The sequence below is a fragment of the Hyla sarda genome, chromosome 6, assembly GCF_029499605.1.
Source record: "Hyla sarda isolate aHylSar1 chromosome 6, aHylSar1.hap1, whole genome shotgun sequence".
NCBI lineage: Eukaryota > Metazoa > Chordata > Amphibia > Anura > Hylidae > Hyla > Hyla sarda.
In genome coordinates, this window is record NC_079194.1 from 173,886,621 (window position 1) to 173,905,441 (window position 18,821).

At 44.1% G+C, this 18,821-nt stretch overlaps 1 protein-coding gene across 1 annotated transcript in view; it reads right to left on the reverse strand.

Moving 5' to 3' along the window:
* The window catches only part of CDH13 (cadherin 13), a 973,781-nt gene that overhangs the window by 410,135 nt on the left and 544,825 nt on the right, over positions 1-18,821 (reverse strand). The window contains exon 6 of the mRNA XM_056525819.1: positions 17,896-18,040. Within this exon, the coding sequence (XP_056381794.1) occupies positions 17,896-18,040 (145 nt within the window). The remainder of the gene's footprint in view (positions 1-17,895; positions 18,041-18,821) is intronic.

The following is an 18,821-nucleotide window of genomic DNA, read 5'->3' on the forward strand; positions in this document are numbered from 1 at the left end:
ATCTTTGGTACATACAAGTCCAGTGGTTTGTAAAAAAAATAAAAATTCCCTAAAGTTCTGCAAAAAATATCTCTAAAGCCCCACCAATTGCAACAATGCAGCGCAAAATACCTGACTAACAGGACTTGATTTCTGGCATTCACGAGTAATTTTTAATACGGGCATGGAAGGGTAATTTTTAATACTTTTGCTGCAAACCATGAAGACAATCTAGCATGAAGTTGTTACAACCCGTGTGTATCTTTTATACTCACTTGAATATAACCATCATCATTTCAAATCTGTGCTGCAATGACATGGGGGAGTGCCAGTGAGGTGGAGGCTAAAATGGTTTTGTTCATTGTAAAAGGCTTTGTGCACTGGATGTCCATGGGGAGCAAATGGTGAACTAACTAGTTGATATAGGGCTGAATGCACCTTGCAACCTTTTGGAGGGTAGATAAATGAGAGCAGCTCTGTGCAAGTGTTGCCATAATGGTGTAAGCTGATTATTATTCATGGAAAAAAGTCAGTTCTTGGAGTTTGCTGGAGGTGTTAGAGATGCCAACCTGGCATGCCAAGCCCAGCAGGGTGGCATGGTGCTAGATTCATACCCACAAAGTCTAAGGTGGGTGTGTGGGATAACAACCTGGGCAGGACCGGTGTGAAATGCGCGTAGTGAAAAGTTGACTACCCAGAAGCCTGTAGTGTGGCCTGATTGGATCAGTTGTGCAATAGGGTTTATAAATATAGTGGCAGGAAAGATCAATTGAATTAGGGTGCTTAGTAACAGATTGGGAGATATATCAAAACCTATTCAGAAAAAGTTGAGCAGTTGCCAATAGCAACCAATCATATCGGCAGGAGGTGGTTTATCATGATGGCGGCAGTTATTTGGGAGGATTAAAAAAATTAACACGATCATGAGAGGTACTCTTTAACTTTGCCTTAAAAACTGTTTTTAAAATTCTTAGATACACTACTATGTGACCTAATAGTATTATACAGGGCTTTTGAGACTCTTAAACATTTGTAGTAAAGTATTTCACTAGCGCTCCCCTGGAGTGGGTGACAAGTAGATACATCTGACAAAGGTGTGTCAAATTATCTATATTTGCACACCTATATTGCAAGAGTGCACTGGATATATGCACACTTTCACATACAGGTGCGTGTTGCTGCCTTGTATAATTATGGGTCCCTTCTTCCCATATAAGAATAAATATAAAATATAAATGAATAAATACTGGCGCAACTGTGTGTAAAATGAACTGTATTTATTAATAAAAACTGAAAAATTGTACAAAATCCGATTAGTGGAGTGCGTCCCTCAAAATCCTTAGGTGGTGTTGTGCACAACTTTTTCTATACAGCTATGTATGCTAGGTTTGATTGTGCTCTGAGTCTTGTTCCTTTATGTTGAGCTTTGTGTAGCTGTATATGGGCGATGTGCATCTGGAGTCCCATTCGCCCAAGACAAAGATGGCTGCGAGGATGGCATCCTCCAGATGCATATCGCCCATATACAGCTACACAAAGCTCTACATATGGGAAAAATACTCAGAGCACAATTAAGCCTAGTATACATAGCTCTTACACATTTGTTTTTGGGGGCAATGGGTACAGAGTACGCTCACCGGCTCCTTTTCAGGGGTGTAGCTATAGAGCTAGCAGAGGTTGCAATTGCACCGGGGCCCTGGTACCTAAGGGGGCCCCAAAGCACATCTGCACCGTAAGAGACCAATATTATAATTGGCATATGGAGCCGTTTCAGCTTTTTCATCGGGGCCCAGAAGCTACAAGCTACACGCCTCTGTTCCTTTTTATTAGTTAATATAAATTAGGATGAAATTGGAATGATTAAACCAGCATTTTCCAGAATTAACATCTATCATCTGACAAGTTCTTCAATATAATAGCCTCAATTTATTTATCTATTATACAAAGTACTTGTGGAGGCATATTCAGATTGGGCTCATTGGGGCTTATAGCCATAGAACAAATATTTGGTTTTCTGCTATGGGTAAAATGACTTGGATAGATGAATTAAGTGTGGAGCTGAAGAAAATAACCACTTCACCTATACCAGGTCATTGTACAATTAGCGTTTGCTTTACAGGCTTCAATAAAATTCCTGTCAGAGAGTTCTAATATCTGCTCTTATAGCGGTTGAATTTACACTCAGCAAAATGGAAGGGCAGAAATAATGGAGCCCTGTGAGAAAAGTGCCTAATAAAGGCTGTCTCAGACAATTATATTGTATTGTTGGTTCATAGCCCTTGTAAAGCACTATGCTGGAGCAAACTAGAAGAGGATGTACAGCATTGTATTTACTATCATAGTGTCTCTACAATAATCCAGCACCTGATGACACACAAATTCTTCTGTTTTATTAAATTCATCCCAAAAAAATTTAGATCTAGAAGGACCGAGACCTTACCCAATGTTATACTGTGATCTTTATTCAAACAGGTGCAGAGCAGAACAGACAGCAAGACAGAAGATGTGTAAAAGGCTACATCTGTTTTATACCAATAAGGTACTTTTGGTCTGGTTTACAAGCCATTACGTATGGACACCTCTTAAATACACATAGAGACAATAACTAGGCTTGAAGAAGTTCAGGTACTGTAGCTTATTATGCCCCTGCTGTCTAGCTGTATGTTCTGCTCTACACCTAATTGAATAAAGAAGATAACAGTATAACGCCAGGAGCGTGCCCTTTTTTTCTTCTTGCTACTATATGTAAACTGGATTGTTTTGTTTAAAGTACACGAGCACCACTTGTTACTGGTTATAAAGCATTGTGTCCTTAATGAGAGACATTTAGTAGGAGCTTCTAATGTGGAAGCTCCTACCAAAGCTTCTATTTAAAGCTTCTATTTAAAATATATGGGGCTTTACTATGGTGAATTACAGCCCTTATGGCTTGAAGGGCATCATGATGGATAGCTTTATAATGGTAAGAAACAAGCATCACCATTTGGGGTAATTTAAATGTCATGGAAGTTTTAGTGAGGTGACAGTACCCCTAAAACTCATACCATTGCAATGCAAAAAAGTCACCTCCATCAAATACTAACATTTGCAATGCAGTTCTTTTGACCAGGAAAATGTAACTGAACACAGAAAGAATATATAATATTTATATTTTATATGAGTCTATGCTTATAATAAACAGCCAATTCTTCAGTCCAGTATGTATCCCCTCTATCAGTTTTTATATTAGACTCAATATTTACATCCACTTAGAATCAAAATTTCTCAACAAAATTTAGTTCAAGTACACCAAGAATGATACCACGCATGGTAGAAAATGAACAGAATGTAATACATAACATCTGCCATGTTCTTGTATTAAGAACGATAATCATCATCTGCTGAAGAATAATCACGCCAGAGGCTGTAACCCCTGTACCTAGAAATATCCTTAAAAAAAATTAACATGAATACATCTGGTAGCCACATTAATAAAATAAGGCATTACTTATTAAAATATTTATAAATACTTACTCAATTATTAAATCTTATTAAAGTGAACCTCAGCTTTTCTACTTTATAACAACAATGTGTAATGACTGAATGTCAATTGCAAATTGGTGCCATTGCCAAGGATGGGGCTATTGCTAATTATGTAAAGACTTCATCACAAACAGTTCTAAGGATAGAAAAGAGCTAAAGATGAACCCATCAAAAAGCATTATAGAACATGTTGATGATTTACATCTGAATACAAGAACATTTCTGACATGAAGCCTCTTGGTGTATTATGTGAAACCAGTTGTTGTGGATTTGGTGCAGGGCTAAACTAAGGAGCAAAGTCTGAAGGATCTCTGAGGGGGTCCATTAAAGTTTAAATAGATCAGGCATAGATCGGGGTTAACAGAGTTCAGTCAATAAAATAGACAGCTACAGGCCAGGGTAGCCCGAGGGCTTTTAATATGTAGGATGGTAGGGAAAGGCCTAAACAATCAAATGAACTTCGAATTGAAGTGAACAGATCGGTAAAATACGGGTGCTGGCCTATGCACAACTTGTTCTGGTAAGCGCTATTACTACCTAGTGTCTTACATTGATTTGGCGATATTACACCAAAGCGCTCCTTCTTTGTGTTTTTCAAGTCTGGAGGTTGCAGCAGCAAGAGGAGACCATATGGTGACAGAATGACACAGCCTGGAGGTGGCGGCAGCCCGACCAGACCAAAGGGCCTCACAATTGAAAAGATTAAAGATATTTTTTTTATTGCATGAGGCCATGTTAACATCCTCTGGATACTTGAGGAAAAATTGCCACACCGCAGAGTAGCTGATTTTCCCACCAACAGTCCGCACTGACTGACTGCTACTGCGGCTGACTCAAGGGACCCCTGTTCCACTACCTCCGAGGCAGGTAGGCTGCTGTAAAGTAGGTGGTCTATCCCAGGCACGCTTGGCTCCCGACTTCCCACTGCTGCCATCATGCTGACTCCCAACCATGCTACCACCTTGCTGGCTCAATTGCTGCCTCACAGGCAACCTTCCCCCCTCTTTTCCTGATGATGATGATGAAGCCCATTCTGCACCCAGCTCCCAAGTGTGATTGGCTTCATCATCATCAAGTTGTGTCAGCATGTCACAGTGTGTGCTTCAGAAGCCTGAACACTCCCAACACCACCTACCACGCCACTCTCATCATCACTACTTGCCCACCTAGCGAAGGAAGCAGGTGTGTACTTTTGGCTGGCCTTTCACAGTATCTAGGCCCTTAAGACTTTAACAGGAACAAAATGGGACACCACTTAGATGTTCGCACAGGTTACACTTATTAGAGGACAAAACACTTTTAGTGCCCTGCTCACCCTAACTGGCTGGCTACTATTAGCTTTTCAGTTGTTGTACACACTAGTGCTGCAGCACACAGTCGCTGTGTACTACACCCAAAATTGCACTCTCTCTCTCAATCTCTCTCCCTTCCCTGGCAGTGCTTCTAGGCTGTATGTGGGCTTGAAGTGAATCACTGCTGTAATACACCCACACTTGCACTTTCTCTCTCAATCTTTCTCCCTTCCCTATCAGTCCTTTTAGGCTGGATTTGGGCTTGAGGTGAATCACTGCTGTAAAAAAGCTTTTCTGTGCAACACACACTGCTCTCTGTCCCTCTCTCTCTGCAATAGAATGCTGATGTGAGTGGCAGCAAGATGGTGCAGATTATATAGGGCTGTGACATCACAGGGGTGGCCGGCTGCTGATAGGCTGCATGCTGCATGTGATTTCGGGTCATCCCACCAAGCCTTGTTCCCGCCTTCTCAGGATTCCTTGCCCCACATGTATATCCACCATTGTAGATGCTCTGGAGCCTGGATCACACTAAATGGAGTTTAATCAAGCAATTCGCGCAATCAAATTGGCAGATTCGATTTGCCCATCCCTAGTCAGAATGTTTCCTGCAGATTCACAACCACTCATTATATTATGCATTTTTGATTGATTCACTATGGATCTGCAACAAATTCTATACATAACACATGCATTTGCTGTTGCATATTTGTGCCAGATCTGCATGAAAAAAATCTAATGCATGAGAAATTGCCATAATGGGGTGAATTCAGTCCGAGTGCCTATAGCAAGCTGCACACATGGGCCTGATCACAGATGATCTTGTGTCATCATTTAGTCATAACAATTCAATACTTGGATAAGATAACACTTATTCTCCCACATGTTCCCCTCATGACCTGTAGGAAACACGGGCAGTGTAACAATTGGGGCTGAGTTTCTAGTTACCTACTATACAAAGGGTAAGTCCTAAATAGGCTTACACAAATCACTGTGAAAAACATGGACTACAGCTCTCCCATACACTTTTACTGACCTAATAAAAGCCATGCAACTCCTTTCATGGGTAAAAGTCAAGAGATGAGGGGAAACATCTTTAACAACACTAAATAGACTTGTTACAAAGTCCATGAATCCTTTGTTATGTTTCCATTTCATTGAGATTGTTTTGTATTACTTCACGCCACAATTGTTCAGAAAGGCATTTCAGACAAGGACTCACATTTTCTGATGATCACTACAACAGATCTTTCTATAGAACTGCAATATGTGCAATAGTGGGCTGCTGCAATAGCTTGAAAGTGCTTGCTCTACTTCCCTTTGAAAGGTTGATAGTACTTCTTTTTTTTATGAAGTGTTCCTTCAAATATTTACAATTAAAATGGTCATGTTACTCTATTTTTAACTCTTCAAGCTATTATATTAGGATTATCTTCTATGAGATAACATTTCATGTCGCCCCAAGACAAATGTGTGTACACACTGCATTATACCAAGCAGAACGTACTTTTAATTAAAAAAAAAGCATTTGGAGCACTTGCTATATGACTTCACCCTCCATATTCTCAACTATGGGATATAGTTGTATGAACTGTTCAATGAAAATGAGCTGTCTAAAATAATAATCCATTTATGGCTGGGTTCACATCACGTTTTCTCCCATACGGGAGCGCATACGGCAGGGGGGAGATAAAACCTCATGCTCCCGTATGCCTTCACATGCGCTCCCGTATGTTATTTATTTCAATGAGCCGGCCGGAGTGAAATGTTCGGTCCTGTCGGCTCATTATTGCTCTATATGCACTTTTTCCCCGGACCTAAAACTGTGGTCAACCACGGTTTTAGGTCCAGTTGTAAAAGCACATACGGCGCAAAATTGAGCCGACCGGACCGAACGTTTCACTCCGGCCGGCTCAATGAAATGAATTACATACGGGAGCGCATACGAAGGCATATGGGAGAGCGAAGTTTTAGTGCCCCTCTGCCGTATGTGCTCCCGTATGGGAGAAAATGTGATGTGAACCAGCCCTAAGATAACCCTGAAGGCAGAATAAAACAGGTGTAGGCATTGCGATCCTGATGCCAGTGGCGTAGCTATAGGGGTCATAAGGGTTGCAACTGCGACCAGGCCCCATAGCAGGGCCCCCCGCTGCCACTAAACTCAGAGCCAGCGCTACCATAAGGCAGCTATTGCAGCTGCCTTAGAACACTGGCGGTGGAGGGGTAAAAAAATTTGAATCCCCAATCACTGCCAGGGGATTCCGATCAGAACCGTCCCTCCCAAGAAAGTAAAATAAGTGGTAATCACCACTCAGTATTGTACAGGTAGCAACAAACAAGAATTCCCTATACACAGGCAGCACTCTGCTAACCTAGCACGCCACGTGCTGAGAAGTTGTCATCATTTGCCGCATGCAGGGCTAGCAAAAGACCTACTCCTTGACACAATGTAGGTCACCAAAGGGAGGCATTATTTGGTGCACTGAGGGTAGGAAATTTGGGAAATGTGCAGAACCTAATATGTTTTTCTGGTGGACTCTGCGGTGACGGGTTATGGTTGGAAGAAATCTTCATGGCGGTCTGAACAAGACAGAGAAGAAAAGGAAAGAAAATCACTCCACAAAGACGAAGAGGCTCCCATGTGAGTCATTACATGTAACTGCACTGTAATCTTTTACACGGTCTGTACAGCTGAGGTCATCACTATATTGTCACTGTATAGGGAATACTGGTTTGTGAACAGTGGTTTTTATTCAGTATCAGCATGGATGTAGTATACAGTCACTATGTGGTCACAATGTGGTGGTAAAGTGTAGTCATGGTGTGGGAGTATTATCTGTCCCTTGTATAGTGGTGTTATTGGTGATACTGGTCTGTGAATAGTGGTTTGAATCAGTTACTCAATATCAGTATGGTAGTATTAGTAGTATTACCCTGACACTATACGATGGTCAAGGTGTGGTGCAATAATTTGACCCTTGTATAGCAGTGATATTGGCAATTTTTAGAATCAGGGGCTTGTGGTCTCCAATAGAGATGAGCGAACTTTTCAAAAATTTGATTCGGACGATTCGCCAAATTTTCCCGAAAAGTTTGTTTCAATCCGAATTTATTCGCGGTGAATCGATTTTAAAAAAGGCTATTTCTAGCCTACATACAGCCTCTATAGGGGTATAGAACACTTTGCTGTGTCCTAAAACGCATATGGAGTGTGTTGGGGTAGTGAAATAATACTGTTATTCAGAATAGCATGCAGATTACCGACATCGCTCTTAGAATCACTGCCGCACAGCAGCACAATGACAGAGCCTGGTGGTGGCATCAGTGTCAGGAGACCATATAGTGACTGAATGACATAGCGTGGACATGTTGGCAGCAAGAGGAGACCATTTAGTGGCTGAATGGCACAGGGTGGAGTTGGCTGATGCACTAGTACACTACACACCAGGGCTTCACAATCCCCCCCCCCCCCCCCCCCCCCAAAAAAAAAAACCAACACAATATATGACATTTTTGACAAAGATTTCTCATTGGTAGCACCCACTATCCAAAATTTTGAAATTAACAGACCCAGGCCCCACCTCTGCGGCATCAGTAACCCATATATTGCTTGAAGGACACAGTCTGGAGTTGGCTTATGCACCAGTACACACCAGTGCTTCACAATCCCCCCTCCAAAATCAACACAATGAGAAATTTTTGTCAAAGATTTCTCATTGGTAGCACCCGCTATCCAAAAATTAGAAATTTCCAGAACCAGTCCCCACCCCTGCGGCATCAGTAACCCATATATTGCCTGCATGACACAGCCTGGAGTTGGCTGATGCAAGAGTACACACCAGGGCTTCACAATCCCACCCCAAAAAACAACACAATATATTAAATTTTTGTCAAATATTTCTCATGGGTAGCACCCGCTATCTAAAAATTTGAAATTTCCAGACCCAGGCCCCACCTCTGCGGCATCAGGAACCCATATATTGCCTGAAGGACACAGCCTTGAGTTGGCTGATGCACCAGTACACACCCGGGCTTCACAATCCCCTCCAAAAAACAACAACATTTTAGAAATTTTTTTAAGAAATACCTTTGTGTAAGAACAAGCGCATATCCAACAGTTCACAAGACTCTATATTGCTGTCCATATTTTTATTTTATTTTTCACTAAAAAATCACACGCAACAAGCGTTCCGTTGTGTAACGATTAGCATTCTGGAAAATTCAATTTTATTACTGATAAAATTATCAGTAAATTAAAAAAAAAACACTACCCACGAGTGTTTAATTACCCCATACATTGCTCCAGGAGCAGTCAAGAGTAGGCCTCAGCAGTACCCAAGAGGCTTTAATAACCCCCTACCTTTGCACGATGAATTGCGAGATCGAGCAATACCAGGTGTGTTATGCCCTCTGAATTCCTGGGCCGAAGGCGCGCTCCACTGAAAGGATTAGCGTGTCTCTATCTTTCATCGACCGGTGCTGGTAACCCGCTAACTCCCGGAAAGGTAAGCTGCTGCAAAGCAGGGGCACTCCCCCGGGCACGTTTGGCTCCAGAATTTCCACTACTGCCACACCACGCTGACTGCCAACCGTGCTACCGCCTTGCTGACTCAAGGGCAACCTGCAACTCTCTTCTCCCGATGATGAACCCCCCTTCTCCTGAGATCGAGCAATAACAGGTTAACACACCTGCCCTCAGATGTCCGGGGCCGCAGGCGCGCTCCACTGAACGGATTAGGGTGTGTCCATCTTTTTTTGCAGCACCCGCAATCCAAAAATTTTTAATTCCCAGACCCAGGCCCCACCTCTGCGGCATCAGGAGCCCATTTATTGCCTGAAGGACACAGCCTGGAGTTGGCTGATGCACCAGTACACACAGGGCTTCACAATCCACCCCAAATTCAACAAAATTGTATACATTTTTTTATTTTATTTACAACTTTGTGTAAGCACAAGCGCATATCCAACATTTCAGAAGACTCTATAAGGCAGGACGGTGGACCACCGAAAGACTTTCTTCTCAAAAATAATGAACCACACAATTGTTGAATTAAAAAAAAAAATTTGAAATTCCTAGACCCAGGCCCCACCTCAGCTGCATCAGTAACCCATAGATTGCCTGAAAGACACAGCCTGGAGTTGGCTGATGCACGAGTACCCACCCAGGCTTCACAATCCACCCCAAAAAAACGCAAATTTTTTTGAAATTGTTTGACAAAATATCTTTTTGTAAAAACAAGCGCATATACAGCAGTTCAGAAGACTCTATAATGCAGGACGGTGGACCACCCAAAGACATTCTTCTATTATATAATAAACCACACAATATGTTCAATTTTTTTTAATAATTGAAATTCTAAGACCAAGGCCCCACCTCTGCTGCATCAGTAACCCATATATTGCCTAACGGACACAGACTGGAGTTGACTGATGCACGAGTACACATTACACACCCATCACCCGGGCTTCACAATCCACCCCAAAAAACTGCTAAATTTTATCGAAATTGTCGGACAAAATACCTTTTTTTTTTTTTTAAAAACAAGCGCATATACAGCATTTCAGAAGACTCTATAATGCAGGACTGTGGACCACCCAAAGACATTCTTCTATAATATAATAAACCACACAATATGTTCAATTTTTTTAAATAATTGAAATTCCAAGACAAAGGCCCTACCTCTACTGCATCAGTAACCCATATATTGCCTAACGGACACAGACTGGAGTTGACTGATGCACGAGTACACACTACAAACCCGTCACCCGGGCTTCACAATCCACCCCCAAAAAACGCAAATTTTTTTCGAAATTGTCTGACAAAATACCTTTTTGTTAAAACAAACGCATATACAGCAGTTCAGAAGGCTCTATAATGCCGGACGGTGGACCACCCAATGACATTCTTCTATAATATAATAAACCACACAATATGTTCAAATTTTTTAAATAATTGAAATTCCAAGACCAAGGCCCCACCTCTGCTGCATCAGTAACCCATACATTGCCTAACAGACACAGACTGGAGTTGACTGATGCACGAGTACACACTACACACCCGTCACCCGGGCTTCACAATCCACCCCAAAAAACGCAAAATGTTATCGAAATTGTCAGACAAAATACCTTTTAAAAAAAAAACAAGCGCATATACAGCAGTTCAGAAGACTCTATAATGCAGGATGGTGGACCACCCAAAGACATTCTTCTCAAAAGTAATAAACCACACAATGTTTGAAATTTGGTTAAAAAAATTATTACATGTGTGTAAGTGCATCTGTCTCCAAAAAATCAGATGGCAAAAGGATTCTAATCGCCAAAAATGATTAATCCCTCTCCATCTATTTATTTATTTTTTTTATTAAAAAATCACACGCAACAAGCGTTCCGTTGTGTAACGGTTAGCATTCTGCAAAATTCTAATATATTACTGATGAAATTACCAGTAAATTTAACAATAACACTACCCAAGAGTGTTTAATTACCCCATACATTGCACCAAGAGCAGTCAGGAGTAGGCCTCAGCAGTACCCAAGAGGCTTTAATAACCCCTTACCTTGCCCGATCAATTGCGAGATCGAGCAATAACAGGTGTGTTATGGCATCAGATGTCCTGGGCCGCACTAGCGCTCCACTGAACGGATTAGCGTGTCTCTATCTTTCAAGGACAGGTGCGTGTTGCACGCTGAAACCAGTTCGTGATAGGGATCTGTGATTTCAATTATTTAATCTTAAAACGAGGAATTACCAGTAAGTGAGGGTCATAAGCTGGCGTTTATTAGGTCCCTGCCCTTTGTACACACCGCCCGTCGCTATAAGCGATTGGATTAGTTAGTGAGTTGGTTAGTGAGGTCCTCGGATCGTCCCAGGCGGGGTAGGAGAAGGCCCTGGCAGAGTGCCGAGAATTTAGCGATCATTGTTGAAATGTGCATTAAGTAGGTATTTAGCTACTGCTAAACATCCAAAAATGTAAGGCCCAAGATCAGAGGCACCAGGGAGGCAAGTAGTTCCTGAAAGACACAGAATGAGTCTGGAGCATGCATTTGCAGTACCCAAGAAGTTTTCATAACCCCTTACATTTAAAGATCAATGTTTACATTTGCATTAAGCATGTATTTAGCTACTGCTAAACTTCAAAAAATTATAGGCCCAAGGCCTGAGGCACCAGGCAGGCAAGTCGTTTGTGAAAGACACAGAATGAGTCTGAAGCAGTCATTTGCAGTACCCAAGAGGGTTTCATAACCCCTTACATTTAAAGATCAATGTTGACATTTGCATTAAGCATGTATTTAGCTACTGCTAAACTTCAAAAAATTATAGGCCCAAGGCCAGAAGCTTCAGTTTTCCCCATATTAGGAGCATAGGTGTCCCCCAGATTAGGCAGCATAGATGTCCCCCAGATTAGGACCATGGTTGTCCCCCAGATTAGGCAGCATAGATGTCACCTAGATTAGGAGCATAGTTGTCCCCCAGATTAGGCAGCATAGATGTCACCCAGATTAGGAGCATAGTTGTCCCCCAGATTAGTCAGCATAGATGTCACCCAGATTATGAGCACACTTGTACCCCAGATTATGCAGCATAGATGTCACCCAGATTAGGCAGCATAGATGTCCCCCGGATTAGGAGCATACTTGTCCCCCAGATTAGGCAGCATAGATGTCAGCCAGATTAGGCATTTTAGATGTCACCCAGATTAGGAGCATACTTGTCCCCCAGATTAGGCAGCATAGATGTCACCCAGATTAGGCAGCATAGATGTCCCCCAGATTAGGAGCATACTTGTCCCCCAGATTAGGCAGCATAGATATCCCCCAGATTAGGAGCATAGTTGTCACCCAGATTAGGCAGCATAGATGTCCCCCAGATTAGGCAACATAGATGTCCCCCAGATTAGCCAGCATAGTTGTCCCCCATCAGCGTGGGGCGGTCAGAGCCAATCAAAGGGCCGTATGTGGCAAGTGGGCTGTACAATGCCCAGGTCTGCCCCAGAGGGTTTCATAACCAGCCACAATAGAGAACATTTTGTTGTAGGAGCATGGTCAATCTACTCAGACCCATCTGTCATTGGTGGCTGGAAATCCTGGCTGATCTATCCCTGATTCATCTTGACAAACGTCAGTCTCTCCACATTTTTAGTGGACAGACGAGTTTGCCTTGGGGTGACTATGGCCCCGGCCGCACTAAACACCCGCTATGATGGCACACTACTGGCCAGGCAGGGAAAACTCCGCTAGTTGCGGCCATAAATTGAGTTTGGCTGACCAGAAGTCCAGCGGATCTTCAACGGTTGTTGGCAGGGTCATGTCGAGGTAAGACAACACCTGCTGGTTCAGGTCCTGCTTCATGTCCACCTGCTGCTGATGAGTAGCTTCACTATGCTGCTGAAGGAAGCTACTCATCAGCGACTGTAGACTCAGGCCGCTGCTGGTTGAGCCGGTACTGCTCCTGCCACCCCTCCCCAGCAGCCGTGGCAGTGGAAGGTGAACACAGAGGGCCCCCTGAGTCAGACCTGCGAGTAGATGGACCATGTGGCCGATAGGCATCGGCCAACCGACTACGTAGAAGCTCCCTGAAGTAGGTCAGTTTGTCCTCCCTCTCAGTGGGTGTAAAAAAGGCCCCCATTCTAGGCCGGTAGCGAGGGTCTAATAAGGTGGAGATCCAGAAGTCATCACGCTGACGAATTTTGACAATTCGGGGGTCACTATGCAAACAACTCAGCATGCATCGTGCCATTTGTGACAGTGACTCGCTGGGACTATCTGCCTCCATCTCCACTGCATACTGCCACGGTGTGTCTGGGTCCTCTGTCTCGCCTCCCTCGCAATAACCCTCCAGCTCCTCTGGCTGCTCTTGCTCCTCCTCTCCTGTCCTATGACCAGAAACACCGGCCATCTCATCCACCATAAACTGTGCTCCGCTCTGTCCCTCATCCTCCTCCTCCAGTTCATCCCCCATAGGACTCATGTAGACTTCTGATGTAGGCGCAACATCTCCATTGCCATGACCAGCCATGTTTTCAATCATTTTTTGGAGTAAATGTAGGAGTGGAAGTACGTCGTTCATGACGTAATTCGAGCGACTAACAAAAAAAGTGGCTTCCTCAAAGGGCCTCAGCAAACGGCAGGTGTCACGTATGAGCTGCCACTCGTTCACATTGAAGTTACACAGGGGAGTACTCCTATCTGCTTGTATCATCAAAAAATCCGTGATTGCTTTTCTTTGTTCGTATAGTCTGTCCAACATATGGAGGGTGGAATTCCAACATGTGGCAACGTCACAAATGAGACTATGTTGTGGGATACCGTTCTGACGCTGCAGCTCAAGCAAAGTGTGCTTGGCAGCGTAAGAGTGGCTGAAGTGCATGCACAGTTTCCTTGCCATTGTCAGGACGTCTTGCAAATGGGGTGAAAACTTGATGAACTTCTTGACAACCAGATTCAACACGTGTGCCATGCAGGGCGAATGGTTCACACTTCCTTGTCGCAGCGCGGCCACAATGTTCTTCTCATTGTCGGTCACCATGGTTCCCATTTCCAGGTTTCGTGGAGTAAGCCATACTCGGATTTCTTCCCTAATGAACTTCAGCTGTTCCTCCCCTGTGTGACTCCGTTCGCCAAGGCAAACCATGTGAAGGATGGCTTGACACCGCTGTGCCCTACACACGGGGTACGATGAAGGGCCACCGAGATTTGGTTGTGCAGTGGAGGCCGAGGACACGGGGGAGGAGGAGGAGGAGCACACTGTAAAAGGAACAACTGCCTGGGAGCGAGAGCGTGGAGGAGGAAGTGGTGTGACCTGTCCAAGTTGCTGTTGTGGCTGTGCAGGAACAACATTTACCCAGAGGGCCGTAAAAGACATGTATTGTTCCTGCCCGTAGTTACAGCTCCACACGTCGGCGCTGCCGTGCACTTTTGAACACACCGACAGGCTCAAGGACTGGCCCACCTTCTCTTGTACAAACTTATGCAGGGCTGGTACTGCCTTCTTCGCAAAGAAATGATGGCTTGGGACTCTCCACCTCGGCTCGGCACAAGCCATCAATTCCCTGAAAGCTGCAGAGTCCACCAGTTGGAAAGGGAGGGACTGCAACACCAGCAACTTGGACAGGAGCACATTCAACTTCTGCGCCGTTGGATGAGTGGGCGCATACTGTTGTCTCTTGGACATGGCTTCGCCGATCGATTGTTGGCGGAATAGCTGACTACGAGCGAAGGAAGCAGGAGCGCAAGAAGGAGGGTTTGACACAATGCTCCCTTCGGCTGAGGTGGTGGAGCCTTGGCTGGATGACGGAGGGAGCGGATGGGCACTGGGTGATGCGGCAGGCTGGACCACTACCTCGGAGCCACGGTTATCCCAGGCCGCTTTATGGTGGCAAATCATGTGTTGAAGCAGGGCCGTGGTGCCGAGATTGGGACCATGGCCACGCTTCACTTACTGCCCACGGATTTTGCATGTGACTACGCTAAGGTCCTCCGGATTCTTTATGAAGAACAACCACACCGCAGAGTAGCTGATTTTCCACCCGCAGTTTGCACTATTTCACTGCTATTGGCGCCGTCTCTAGGAACCCATGTTCCACTACCTCCCTGAATGGTAGCTTGCCGCAAAGCCGGAGGTCTCCCCCTGGCACGTTTGGCTCCTGAATTTCCACTACTGCCACCACCACGCTGATTGCCAACTGTGCTACCGCCTTGCTGCCTCATAGACAAAGAGCAAATCTCTTCTCCTGATGATGATGAAGCCCCGGCTTCTGCACCCGGCTCCCAATTGCGATCGGCTTCATCATCATCAAGAGATGTGTGCACGTCACTGATGTCCTCCTCGTGTTCTACAACAGTGTCTGCCTCAGGACCCTGAACAATTGAAACACCGCCTCCCACGTCACTCTCCGCATCAATACTTGGCCACCTTGCGGAGCAAGGGACGCATGTCTCCTCACATTCTTGGCTGCCCATTAGATGCTGACTGTCCTCTATTACATCGTCCTCACTAAATAGTGGAGCTGAACCCAAAGCATGAGATACTTCTTTGGGAGAGCGAACAGCATAGGACAAAGGCAATGGGATTACGGGGACTGCTCCCAGGCCATGCCAACTGAGGGTTGTGTCTGAGGAACCCACCGACTCTTGACTGGGGTTGTCAGATGTCACTTGTGATGATGGGGATGAGTGTGCAAACCAATTGACAAGGAGAGATGGGTGGACGACACGACCGCTGGGTGTTAACAGGAGCTCAGGCCTATTGCTGCGACTCCTGCTGCCACTCGCCCCAAGTCTGCTGCCAACTCTGCCTGACGTATGTAGGCCTCTGCCCCTTCTCTGTGCACGTCCTGGCACTTCCCTGCCTGGCATACTTAGTGCTTTTATGAGGGTATAGAACAGCAGCAGGCGATTACTTACGGCTGTCCTTTCAAAGTATATAGGCCCTAGACAGAATAACAGTTACTAAATAGTACTCCTTTGTTGTATGTATGCCCTTTGCAATGATGAGCGCACTGTTAAGCTTATTTATACGCAGAAAAAAAACTCTTTTTTTGTTGTATACACCAGCCAGTGTATACTAATGTGTGGAATAGCACTGAATTTAGCACCGACACAGAAATACAGGTACTAAATAGTATATGGTACGCTATTTGCTTGTGTTTAGGCCCTTTGCAATGATAAGGCCACTGTTAAGAGTATTTTAACACAGAAAAAAAAAATTCTTTAATACACCGGCAGGTGTATAACGTGTGGTATAACACTGTATTTAGCACAGAGACAGAAAAAAAGGTGGTATATGGTACGCTATTTGCTTGTATTTAGGCCCTTTGCATTGATAAGGCCACTGTTAAGCGTATTTGTACTCAGGAAAAACTTTTTTTTTCTTTAATACACCGGCAGGTGTATAACGTGTGGTATAACACTGAATTTGCACTCTGTCACACAATTCTGAGCAGCAGAAGATTTGAGGAGCAAAAAAAACTCAATTGGGCTGAAAAATGAGGAGATGAGATGCTTCAGAAAGTTCAGGCAGCTTGGAGATCTGACAGCTATCTGCCCCTCTCTGCTGCAATGCTCAATAACATGAATAGGAGGTTTAGCTATCAATGATCCTTCTCAGAGTAACAGCACAGCACTCTGCACTCCTGTCTTTCCCTAATGCTGATGTGACTAGCAGTTGCAGTGTAACGCTGTGGTATGAGCTATTCACACACACAGTCCCGTCCTCTCCATCTGAGTGCATAGATGAAATGAAGAGAGGCAACATTGCCGCCGATTATATAGTCAGTGAACACTGATAGGCTGCATCTCACATGTGGTTCAGGGTCAGCCTGCCTACCTTCATTCCCGCCGCTGTTTCCCGCCCTCCCATAATCCCCTGCCCCATGTACTCACATGTGGATCCGCCATCTTAGCTGTACAATAGCCTGGAACACTGTAAAATGGAGTTTAATGAAGCGATTTGTGCGATAGAATCGCGACGATATTCGTATTCGTTGCGAATCAAATTTTTCATGAAATTCGTAACGAATTTGGGTTCATCAAGTTCGATTCGCTCATCTCTAGTCTCCAACTATGCCCCTGGCCAAGACATCACACTGCAGCTGAGCGGCAGTGTGACTGACGTATTGGGCCCCAGCACCAGGAAGAAGACCAAGGCTGGGCCTCAATATTCTCAACCTGCTGCTCAGCCAATCACTCGCCATGATGGGACATTGCTGTGACTAGCAATTAGCGGAGCCGCAATCTGACTTGTCGATGGCAAGAAGAAGAAAGTGGATCATTGCGGAGGCAGTGGGTAACTCCAGTTTGCTGGCATTCAAGGCAAGTTCTAAAAAAAATGTTATATACCAGAGTACGCCTTTAATCCAGTGTTGCCTTCACATTGCAGTTGTTCTTATTGTGAAGTTCTGTTGTGAGCAGATAGCAATTGTGTTTTTATGCATTTTGAAGAGAATACTGCTAAAATGATATGCATAATCTTATAGAAAGCACTTACATAGGAGAGATACAGAATCCACTGTAAGTTATAGCAAGTACTGACAAATCTGATTTCACCAAAAATGTGCAAAATTGGTATGAAATGGACATTTTTCAATACAGAGTGGTGGACTCACCTGTTGGAGACCCTTCGAGAACATGTCCAACATATGGGCCCTCTTTGAAGATTGGTCGGTTGTCATTCTGATCAATGATCATGACCTCCAGATCAACAGGACCCTCAATCGTTTTTCCACTCTCATCTGTGATTTCTACTCGTAACTATTGTTAGAAAGAAAGGATAAAAATAGTATGTAATTTCTCGTAGTATTGATGTAGAGTAAGAAGCAATGGCTGGAAGAGAGCAATTATTACAATAAGCATTTATGGTGTCTTAATGACACCTCTTGGCAAGTAAAGAACATGAGAAGGATCATATACCCCTATGCTAGTCTTATTGAATACTACATGGTTCAAAATAGTCCAAGTATTTGATCCCTATTTGGATTGTTGAACGGTTCAGCGGGCTTATTGGGGGAGAAGAGACTTTCATATAAATGTAACAGTGTGAGGTTAAACAGCCTCCCTGCTTACCAGGCATCTCAGTAAGCCCAATGATAACCCAGTTACGGTCCTGTTGCACTATATTGGGTCTATATGGAGGGGGTGGTCCTATGGGGATGTGTAAAAAAAAATGCAACTACTGTGATCCTCTAAAAGACCAGACTCTCCACTAATGGTTAGATTAAAATGTATCTTGTATGTTTCTTCATCTAATTTTAATGGTCATTTCCTCTTTCATTCATGTTCATTCTGCTTCCTCTCCATAGCACTTGTAGTCAGCGCAAAACCTAGCATAATATGTTTCTACACCGATTCTAGTGCTGGCTACAGATGCTTCCTGCTCCATCTCCTAATGCACCATTCTAAGTCTCCCATGCCCCATACCCTTCTCCCACCCCATAGCTCTATGTCCCTCCCCCGATCACAGATTGTATTTTTGGTTATTTCAAATTTGGTGTTTTTCTCTTTCAGGATTAAGCGGAGTGTTAGTGTAGCATGC